This window comes from Manduca sexta, chromosome 14 (assembly GCF_014839805.1).
Source record: "Manduca sexta isolate Smith_Timp_Sample1 chromosome 14, JHU_Msex_v1.0, whole genome shotgun sequence".
In the NCBI taxonomy this organism is placed as follows: Eukaryota; Metazoa; Arthropoda; class Insecta; order Lepidoptera; family Sphingidae; genus Manduca; species Manduca sexta.
In genome coordinates, this window is record NC_051128.1 from 6,034,498 (window position 1) to 6,046,862 (window position 12,365).

Genomic DNA, 12,365 nt, shown 5'->3' on the forward strand with positions numbered 1-12,365 from the left:
TACTATACAATAATTGAAATGTTATATAATATTATAATCCTCCCTTTATTCCACTGATGTATGGCCAATGAAATAGGTGTGATTTTCAAACGTGTTGCAACATTGCCAGCTTATGACCGAAGGCTTTGATATCAATTCAATGTAAATGTTGTTTGGGAACCAATGTAAACCGCTACTCAGTTCATGAATCGAATTCAAAACCTCCCGAATATGGACTATAATGTGTTGTCAATAAAAAACTCTAAATATATTTCCTTGTTCCAGGTACCCTACAACTACACTGAGGCGAAGATGTTGTGACAAAAAACAAACACAGGACCTCAAAATGTGTATCATAAAGAACTTTCAAGACGTAGCCAATAATAGGACTTTTTTATTCATAATAGTTTTGTTGTCACTCAAACTGTGTAGTCCTCAGGATCTGAGTGAGGAATTCACGAACGAAGAGAGTATAGACTCAACTGATGTAGTGAAAAAAGTGAAGTTTACTAGAAACGTGGACTCTGGCCCGTGTAGACTGAGCGAGTTACTGTGCGACACTGGACAGTGTATTTCACTGGATAAGTACTGTAATGGTGAGGACGACTGCGGTGATAAGAGCGACGAGCCGAAGTCTTGTACACGTGAGTATTTGCACAAATATAACGCATGCGCAGACGCTATAAACTTGTTAAGGAATATTACACTACTGTGTAAGTAACATTTGTCTCAACAAATTCAGTAGTAGCAGCAAGTGGTGTAAAATTTCGCCTATTTATTAGCAACGAGTTGGTAGCGTCTGCGTGGAGTCTTAATAATTAGGTTATAAGTCAAGAACAAATTGGTATTTTTGGTAAACGAGAATATTTTACTATTTAATAATTGTAAAATTTTTTGAATGTTTATATGTTTAGGTATTAGAAGTAAAAGCAACAACTGAACGTATTTCTTATTTGCTACAACGAAAATATGGGAAATATTTAAATAGATAGCGCTGACGTGTTAATTTTTTTTAGGGACTTTTGTATCAAGAAAGCCTATTCAGACGGGCGAAGCCGCGAGCAACAACTAGTATTATACCATATTTTGTGCGTTTATTCATTGTTATATCGATGTTATAACTTTATTTACTGCAAACTATTTCACCCCCTAAGCTATTGATGCTTTAAAATTAACCCGATGCACCAAAAAGCACTTTTAGTATTTATACGTATCGTGTTGGAGTACATAAAAAATGTATTTACGATCTATGTCAACAAATACTGTGCAAAGCTAGGAACGAATAAATATTTGAACGTTTTTTATGCAGTACAGTGAACGGAAACACGAAAAAAGAACCTAAACCTAATTTGTCCGTAGCGAATTTTACTTTTGTGTATTTTGTATCTTTAAATTTTAGGCTGTCGAAAACTAAGTTATATTTGCAATTTGCTTAAAAAGTATCACGCTGACCCTACAATGGGGCTCATCCAATGATATACAATAAGAGTGGATAAAGGAAGGAAATATTTAATAATATAATAGAATATTCAATTATTCATTATCGTGGCCTGGTATCGCTGGCAAATTGAATAGAATTTGATTCCTCGCTGTAGTACAAAAAGACAAAGTGAATCGAAATAATTTATTTGAATCTGTAAAATCTAAATTATTTGATTCACTTTAATTTTGAAATAAAACTACTTTTCGGGTTGTACTATTTTATTTCAATGTCTAACATTCGCATAAACATAACAAATTGAGTTTAATTTTTACTCTAGTAGAGTTTGGAAAGAAGTTTTACCCCAGAGAGGAAAGGAAAGAATCTACAGTGTTGCTCTTTTCAAAATTAGTTCAAAGGTATAAAATAGTAAACAGTATATATTAAAAAAGTTGTATTTAGTTTTCTATTTAGTTTAAAACAGCTCATTTATTTACTTGCAAAGAACATTCCCATACAAGTGCACAAGCCTCTCAAGAATCATTAAATAATTTTATGATATAAAATTTTTCCAGTAGTGAAAAGCATTACACATCGTTACTCTAATGTTTATTTCTTATTCATTAAATACTGTCAGCTCTCAAATGCAGGAATTATTCATTAAGTAAACTAGCTTTTCCCTGCGGCTCCACCCGCGTGGAAAAGTTTTCCCGAGATAAAAAGTAGCCTATAGCACCCAAAAGCGGCGATAGCCTATTTGGTTGTGGAATGGACTACCGAGACGAATGTCCGTAGGTTCAAATCCCAAGGGCACACACCTCTGACATTTCTAAAAAATAATGTGTATATTCTTTGGGAATTATCGCTTGCTTTAACGGTGAAGGAAAACATCGTGAGGAAACCTGCATACCTGAGAAATTCTCTATACGAATCTTCAAGGGTGTGTGAAGTCTACCAATCCGCTCTAGGCCAGCGTGGTGACTAAGGCCTAAACCCTCTCAGTAGTAGAGGAGGCCCGTGCCCAACAGTGGGACAGTATAAAATACAGGGCTGATATTATACCTATTATATATAGCACTCAGGAGTGATGAAGCTTCTTATTAGTGAATCAAAATCAAAATTGGTTTAGTAGTTCCTGAGATTAGCGCGTTCTAAAAACAAACTATTTAACTATAAATATTACTAAAAGTACACATGTATAAATACATAACATGTAGAGCAGCAGAACAAACAAACGAATTCTTTAACTGTAAAATATCACTATAAATACATACGTATATACGCGTACATAACATGTAGACAAATTCGTACACTCCATCTATTATAATGGTAGAACACATACAAGTCATACGTCTTCCTTTGCCACGCCAGACTCCGCATACACAAAGAAAATGCACACAGAAACACAAAAGAGTAATTTAAAACTAAATTACGTAGACTAGGAGCGTGAAAGTAATATTATTCAAATGTCAGTTCACTGTTGCTCTATGTCTCAAGATGAACAATATTTTGTCAAGAAAAATGTTATTTACAAAGGAAAAAAGGACAGTCAGAGTCCTTTGAGATTTTTAGGTCATTCAAACGCATTTTTAATATGTCTCCCCTTCACGGTTAGCTGACATCTGTTACAAAAAATGGTACCGTGGGACGGAGAGGGCGCGGGCCACGAGAAACGCTGGGATACTGCGTCAATTTTTTTATACATTGACCTATTTTCCTACAATCATTGTTATTTTTATTAAATGTTGTTTATAGATAATTGTTATTTATATATTCATTTGTGGGCAATTTACGGCCGGCGGGATTATGCCATAAGTCAGGTAGATTGAAAGACTTGAAATAAAAGAATACATTTATTTATTCTGAAACTATAAGACCTTGTTCGGATATGAACTTGTTAGTAGTAACAGCAGTGTAGTAACAATGTGTTAACATGTGAAAATACCGAGTAAAGTACATGCAGTTGCCGATGTGCAACTAATGCTTGTCACCTGAACGGAGTCTTAGATATTCTATTTGACATGCCTTAATCCGTAATTCATGAAATAAAGACATTCCCCTGTATCCAAAGTGGTAAAGAAGCGATAAAGTCCATTCATGCTAAGAATTTAGTGAACCGTTACTCCAATTAAAGGCTAAAGCTAGACTGACAGACACCGATGACTCACTATTCTAAACGCGAATAGATTATCGTACACCTACAGTCATAAAAACAGTATAAAGCGTTGTATAAGCGCGTATACTCAAGTTTTATGGCCACATATACTCGTGGCAACCGAGTGGCTGTGTCAGCGATGGACAGAGTTGGCTTCCTTCGGCTTTTATGTAATATTCATCCTGGGAGTTATGCGCGTAGACCGCCAAAATATATGTTTATGGATTTACGTAAGGCCAGTCCGACTCAGTTATTTGTGGCATTTCATCATAGTTTTTAATGTGTCTGGCCTTTTTTTGTTAATAGCGAGTTATTGTTTTTAGATGAATACTTGATTAGGTACTGCAAGATAAATGTGTAATCATTCAATATTTGCTATAGATGCGAGAGTTGGTAGTATAAAGAGGGATCTTGTGTTATCTATACTAATATTATAAAGAGAAAAAGTTTGTTAAATTTCTTGTTTGTTGGTTTGTAGGGCCAAATCGTTGGAACTACTGAACTTATTTGTTTTGTTCACGCATCGCGCATGCAGTACGTTTGAGATTGAATGCAGTTTTCACCGATGTATTGTTAGCGGTTAAAATATAGGCTCTTTTTATCCCGGGAAAATATAAAGCGGGACTTTCATAGTGCAAAATATCTATCACACGGGCGGAGCTGCAGGCAAAAGTTAGTTTATATTATATTCGCGTTTTTATTGATCGAGAGTCAAATTTAAACACTTTTTTTCTGGTCTAGAATATTTCTGTCCGCCTAAATAGCGACCTCCATACTCAAGGTGAAAAACCCGACGTAGTTATCTAAGTGTGTCAAGTTCCGGAATCATCCTGTGTATCCGGTTTCATAGAGGCCGGCATAATTTTATCAACTGGTGAGGGATAATCTTTCGTCATTTGACACTCTAGTTGGAGCCTATCCCATTTATTATCAGGTGGAGTAGTGTAACATTGTTGACAGACAAAAAAATACATATTTATTGCTGGCAACAAACCGTCAGTTTATTAGCATAGCTTCGTAATATAGGAAATACAAGGAAATAAAACTATTATAAACAAAAAAAAATCGAGATAATCTCATTATAACTTATCGCATAATTTATTTTATCATATGAATGATAATGTATATCATACTGCGATGATATAGAGAACTTGTAACTTTCTTAGGCAAAACAATATCTCGGCGCAATAAATCGTACACAAAAACATACTTTATCCTTCACAGCGTACGTCCTCATTTCCCACGAAATACGTTTTTGCTAAAGTATCTTCCGGATAATTGTCTTACACAAAAGACTCGTTGGATCGACAAAGGTTGGAAAGAACTAGATTACAGCGTTTTCGCAGTCAGTCCCTAGGGGCCGGTGCATTGTGAATGAAAGCTCATAGCGGTTGAACTATTCACTTTGTCTTACATAATTTCGTGTTTAAGTCCAGTATACTGTTATAATAATTTTGTATGAAAATAAAAATTTTTTTTTAGTCAACGAATGTGGGTTGTATAATAAAACTAGAGTTAGAGAACGACTACTGCGCTAAGGTTCTGGATTCGATATCCGGGTCGGGCCAAAATAATTGTGACTGGGTTTTTCCATCTTAAAAATTACTCAGTTACAGCTCGCAGTCAGGAAGTTGGCGGTGTGACACCCCGTGCCTGGGAAAGCACGTAAAACCGTTAGTCTCCGGTCATGTCGGATAGCCGCCTCAATGAACTATAAGAGTGAAGGAACAGAGAGTGCACTTGTGTATTGCATACACACTTGTGCTCTATAATGTCTCTTTGATTGGCCAAATATTCGGCTTGGCGGATTTATTTTTTCATTCACATAGATAATAAAGTGATTTTGAAAAGATTAATACAAGCGTTTATTTCTCATTCGTCTCTATTAGCAACTGCTTTACGAACTGGCGGTAGAGTAAAAATAAGAGAATTTTAATAATTTGTGACATTTTATAGGTTCAAAAAATGATTTTATTTTATTTTATAACGGATGAACAGATTGAAACGCTGATATTACTATTATATGAACGTATAATATATACATACAATCTAATAATAATCCAAATCCAAGGAAATAAAAATCCAAGGAATGGCAAAGGATGTTAAAGAAAAATGAATGCTAAAATTATTCATAATATACAAACTTATATCACAAAGTATATTTTACATGGAATAAGATAAAACTAAATATCGCATCACATACGATATAGATATCATTTTACCGTCCGGGGCGTTTCAATATTTTATGCAATGTTATTGACAGTCTGTGGAGCACTTAAGGGAATATACAGTGTGTTTCAAAAAGAAAAGATGACAAATATTTATATAGGATGATGTAAACTTACATTCTATCTTATATATGAATAACTTAACGCACTCAACTTAGGACTCAACCCTCTAAGTTTTATTCACATAAGTTACGAAAACTTTACTAGTATAAACAACTTCTTGCGTTGGTGACAGTCATATGCACTTATTGCTTGTGACTTACAACTTACGCACTATTTACGTAAGTAACTTATTCAAGTAACGAATACAAATATAATTTCCACCCAAAAATACAAACACACATATGTGACGTCTTGATCTCGTCTGAGAGGTGCAACCAGGACACCCACTTTTCGCCATGTCTTTCTCAGAAATAATTATTTTGAAATTATTATTATCTTCCTCTGTTGTTGTCGCATAAATGCAAGCTCAAACTTTTAAAGCCCATATTACTATACCAGTAATAAATCACATAAATATATCTAATAAATGTAAAAACTTTTTTTCATATTAACACGGTAAAGTGACCTTACTGCATCTGGGCCCTTATTCTGTATGATAGTGTAAACGCGTAACGCGGCCGTGTCATGTTATCTTCGAGAAATGTGCGTGGAATGGTATTCTGTAAGCCAAATTTCTATAGTCCTAAACATGATGCGTTGTGTTAAGTGCTTGTTACGCACGGTTAAAATAACGTGCGGGATAGAGAATAAGGCCCCCGATGGGAAGTGGAGTGGGGTCAAATAGAATGTCGACTGATGAGAAATAATTACCCCTCGGCAGTCGAAACAATTATTCCGGCCTGTTGGAATCGGATATACCCAGACTGATTCCGGAAAGCGACACTTACGTGGACCACTATGGCAATTTTAACACCTTGTGTACGGTGATCGTTATGCGGGTGGATATAAAATAGATCCTACCATCAGCAAAGTATGCCGCTGCAGTATTTGTTGAATGGTCCCTGCAGCTTTCTATGCGCTCATATTGCGCTGATAAGTAATGTAAACTAAGTTCGCCCATCTCCAACTTAGTTTTATGACATTACTTCGTGCTCCAGCGGTGCTCCAATATCTAAGATGTTGACCTCAATAGTTTGCCATACTTCTGTTCTATCGAGAAGTACAATGAACTCAGGTGTTGTGACTTGTGAAAGAATTATGTTAAAGACTTTAGAACTTTAGGTAATTATAATTAATTCAGCTTCAAGACAAATTTATGCTTATGAAAGATTATATTGGAAATAAATTAAAACCCACTTATAAATACTTGAGTCATCAATTTTAATAAAATTTTGTCTGCGGTAGGACAAAAGTATTTGAATTGCTATTCAAAACTGCTATTCACAAACCAAAATTTCGCACAATACAATTAAACAGAGGTGAAAACACGTAACTGCAATGAAATGCAATTGAGGTAACCGTTATAATTTCATTTGTAACAAAGTAACAAAACCGCAAACACCGCGAAGCAGGCATTATGCACATAAAATTTCATATTCACATGCAAAATTCTAAACAACGTCCACTCAAAGACTGGCTACAATAAACCTTCTTTAATTACAAGCGACCGCTGAAACGAGCTTCGGCTTTTATCGCTGCCACGTAGGTGGTCATTAAACCGAAATATAGCTACAATTAACAAAAAAACCCACGTTCATTTAATAAGGTGCTAAGTCTACCGTAGCGGTGTTTACAAAATGGACTGTCATTAGTCACGGGAACCTTACTGAAGATGCTCACTTTTCCTTATTTGGTTGCATTTCGACTAAGCTGTTCGAAATTATGGCTTTTTATGTGCTGATTAATTATTTATTTTGAAATTGTTTTGTTTTTTTTTTTATGATGAAACAATGTGTTAAAATATGTTATAATTAATGGATTTGTAATGTTTGTAAATTACTAAAATGATCCAGGCATCTCTTGAGCAGGCGTATAACATCTTAGAATATTTTATCGTTTCGCATTAGGAGTGATTATGGTCAGACCATTGTATATATTATAGTAAGTAACAATAAATGAATGAGCATCGTCTCAGTATTAAGTGTCAGCATAATTGGGCAAGAATCTAAGTTCCTGGTTTTGATTGAGAAAGTTTTGGAGCGAAATTGTAATTAAAAACCATATAGGTAGCTTACACGTAAATGGAATCTGTTTGACATGTTACCTTGAATTCAATCTAATACGCACCTTCATCAAATTGTGATACCTACTTTCTTTGACGTATCAAAATAATTAAATATGTTTGCAAAGAAAACATTGGAAAACCAATAACAATGGAGATTATAAACATTGAAAAATACAAGAATATAAATATTAATACCATTATATCTATAAAAATATTATTTACTCAACCCGCAATTTCCAAGAAATATTTTTCAAGAAATAAACATTAACACCTACGCTCGTGAAATAACATTGCAACGAAAAATATTTCCTAGTAGAGGACGCCGGTATTCCGGTAAGCGGGAGAATAAACTTCCATTTTACTAATGCGTCTACCGCGTCAACTCGCGACGAGTTTGCACATAATTAGTGCAACACACGTGTTCCCATGTCAGCCAGGAGCTATGGTTTTCGTACATGCTTTGTATTCCACCAACTTGGTGCCTGTTCTAATTTGTTTTCGTGGTTTATACGCCGTGAATAACGGACGCTTCGATGTATCGCACTCTTATGTGACATTTAAATACAAGCTTTTACTTAGTTTAGGAAACAGAACTGCACAGATTTGTAACGAATTTTATGTGTAATAAATAAATTATTATTATATTATTTATTTTAAAGTCTATGGCTGATGAGATTTCCTATTGGCGGTTAATGAAATGCTATACGATTTTCTTCTTAAATATTATGTTAATAACCCTAGATTTTTTTACGGTAAAATTACTCCACTGGTCCTAATGGTAAGTGATGTGGGATTCAGATAGAGTATTTATTGGTCCTTTATTTTGATCTATAGGGGATTAATGCTTTAGGGGATGAATTTCTAAACGGAATACTGAACGCCAATTTACAGTTTCTAACTTCAAAGATGACAGACTTTAATAAAATAATCCATCCTAAGTTCAACACTTGGAGATGAATTTGTAAAATCATTTCTTAAATAGAAGACCATATAGGATATAACCACATGCTAATTTTCTTGAAATTAACACTTTACAAAAAGTTACCACGATGGCGTAGTTGTATTACTGTACTACATTACTGAGGTCTCCGGTTCGATCCCCGGGTCGGGCAGTTATATTGTGTTTTTCTATTTAGTATTAACCTATAGTCTGTAATTTGTGCCCGATATGGCGATAGGCTCGCCACTTATCATGTCACGGGACGGAATACGTGAGGCGAAAAGTGGGTGCATCATTTGCGCCTCAGCTAACCCTTTCAGGGCTATAAGCCGTGAGTGTGTGTAATTACGATAATCTGCTAAAGTTGAAGTATTTTATCATTTTCAGTCATAGACGATATAAGAAAACTCACTAACTGCTTGCTATAATAGTAATAGAAGCTCGTAAACAAAACGTCAATGATATCATTAGATATCGTAAACGCTTAGTAACGTCGAAACGAGTTTCTGAAGAACAATTCGGTACGCGTTTAGAGAAAACTTTGCCGGCACCTAACAGCGTCTTTACGGAGATGCCTCAATTATGTTCGCTAAGTAAAACACTTTTGTTCGCGTTGTTCCGTATTCAGATTCTCTAGTTTATGTACAAATAGCGAATCCATTAGAATTGGACTGTATACGAAGTTGATAGTGAAGATTGAATTTCTGCAAAACGGAATTGTGTTTGCGAATGTGTGCTCAAAGAATTCTAAGTATTTTTGTAGTGCAACTGTTTGTGAAGATAGATCATAATAGATTCAGCTCTAAAATAACGACTTTGATTATGCATATTGAAGGTAGTTTAGTGCAATTGAAAAGCATAAATAACCTTTGTTTTTTAATTTATAATTATTAACAAAAACAATATAATAATCAATTAATCAAAAGACGTAGCATAAATTAGATTAAGTCTTTGTACATTTCAATGAATCGTATTTCAAATATGAATTATTTATTAACTGAAAATTTATATCATGTGGCATACATATTAATATACATATTATTTCAGAACAAGCATATACAACTATAATAGGAGTTAGAAAGCAGGAGCGTTTATACAATTCGGGATTGCCGCGTCTTGTACTTCCTTCCCTACCTGACGTAATAATATGGCCTGTTGTCACCGGGTATTTACGTTTCCTACTCGGAAACCGCCTGTTAAATTATACTAAACAAAACATGTTTATTAACGTAGACAATGCAGCTAAATTAATAGCCTACACTTGTCTTATGTTTTACAAAAGGGCCTTTTTTTAAGATCGTAAATATGGCCGGCCATTGTGAGCGCCGCTTTATTCACATCTTTTTCCTTCTCATTTCCCTATTTTTGTGTTGAAAGGATTAACAATACAGGTATGCGGGTATTTATTATGACTTGCATAATTTTTGGTGTTCTGCTTCGGTTTTTCCGGCTTTATTTTCATTGTGGCTTTATTTTAACACAACTAATATTTTAGTTTTGTAATTGTGGGCGTGTCCATTAATCTTTGTTAGTACTGTAACATTATGATAGTGTCTGACTTTTGTATAGCTACTAGCTCTATTCGCGTCTTTATTTTTGGGATAAAATATTGTCTATATTAGGCAGAACGAAGCTTTCTAAAGAATTTTGAAATCGGAGCAGTAATTCCACGAAATAGCACTTTACAACATACAAAAATAGTATTTTAAGCTTACGTATAAGCAGAATAGTTTGATATTTTCTAAAAGAAATACTGTTAGCCTATTTTTGTTGCTGAATCACAATCTAATTGCCTTTCCTAGTTAAAACGTATTTTATACTTTAAATTGACTGTTCTAAATAAAAAACTGCTCTAACCTAAATGTAAATAGTTCAGACATTTCGGGAATCGTGTCACGGAGAATTCCAGCTCGCAAACTATGAAAGCACCAAACATTGTTTTATTAAGAAAACTGACAGCCTCGGTGGCGTAGTTGTATTACTGTAGGATTGTAGTGCTGAGGTCTCGGATTCGATCCCCGGGTCAGACAAAGCGATTTTGGATTTTTCTAGTCAGCATCAGCTTGTAGTTTGGAATTTATACCCGATATGGCGACAGGATCGCCCCTCATCACGAAATATCTGTGAGTGAGCTAAACTTGATTTATTTTTTCAATAATAACATTTTGTCCACAGCCTGCAACAGGACGTATATGGGCGACGTCGGGCGCACCTACGAGCTCGAAGTGAGGCGTCCAAGAGAAGACCATCTTCCCTTCGTATGTCATCTGAACTTCACTGCCATGGGAGGCAATTACGGGGACATTATACAGGTAATAACACAGCCCCCTTCCGTCCCAAAACACGCTCGTAAGTCGATATTCTTGTTTTTTTATTTCGATTTTGATGTTTGTGATTGATCGAGAGACCAATGCGTTAGTCACGTGTTTGGTTTCAACCAATCCGCAGAAAACACACGCACACACGTAATATACACGTAACGTAGTGTAATTGGAATGGAAGGAAGAAGAAGGTTATAATATTCCAGAGTCCGGGCTGATACTGAGACGAAAGAACAAAATTTAACTTTGCCCGACCTAGGGATTGAACCCAAGAACTTGGCCTGCAGATATCGGTACGACACGTTGTAATACGGTTATTACAACTACGTCACGGACGCAAATAATAACTAAATTACAGTGATTATTATAATTACTAGTGCTTAAATATTTGAAGACACTTGACAATAGCTAATGTCCAAGCTTCAACTGAATACATCAAGGCTAATCTCTGGGGTTTACGAGCGTTAGGCATAATTGACGCTATACATATACCAACGCGTAGTTGAAAGCGTCATTGATGCTCGAGAGCCCTGGCTAGCGAAGGATTGGATGTTTCAAAATCCATTTAAATCCAATTAGGCAGGCCGGCATAAACTGTGCCGACTGTTAGGGGTTGTTTTTATTTTAGTGGTCAAAATTTTTTGGGCTTCACCTCAGATAACATCAGTAAAGACTGTTTGTTGTTTTTCGATAAAAAAGTATCAGCCAGGAGCCTGGAATATATACTTGATAGAATTCCCCTACTACATCACGGGACGGATTACATACACATGGTGAAAAGTAGGTGTACTAGTTGTACCTCTGCCTATCTTTTTAGATGAATGGCATGAATGTGTGTGGATAGAACCGTGTATAGTTGAAAGCGTCATAGACTTTCAAGAGATCTGACAAGCAAAGGATTGGATTTTTCAAAATCCATTTAAGTGTCAGAAGCACGCTTCCATTCTGTCCTTAACAAAAATAAGATTCTTTATACAACTTGTATCTATATGTTTTACTATATGAAAACATAATGATTGGCTTTCTGAGACCATGCATATAATATTATGCAAATAATATGTCAAATATTATGTAATATCGATGTTTATAGAATATTTTCACAACTAAGAATCGGTCAAAAATGCTTAAAAGAAATAGATGTTTATTTTTAACATT

The 12,365-nt window shown here is 35.1% G+C and overlaps 1 protein-coding gene across 1 annotated transcript in view; it reads left to right on the plus strand.

Annotated features, from left to right (window-relative positions):
- The first annotated feature begins 274 nt into the window (after window positions 1-274).
- LOC119189290 overlaps window positions 275-12,365 on the plus strand; it is a 27,088-nt gene continuing 14,997 nt past the window's right edge. The window contains exons 1-2 of the mRNA XM_037438478.1: window positions 275-623; window positions 11,065-11,201. Of these exons, the coding sequence (XP_037294375.1) occupies window positions 326-623; window positions 11,065-11,201 (435 nt within the window). The 5' untranslated portion in view covers window positions 275-325. The remainder of the gene's footprint in view (window positions 624-11,064; window positions 11,202-12,365) is intronic.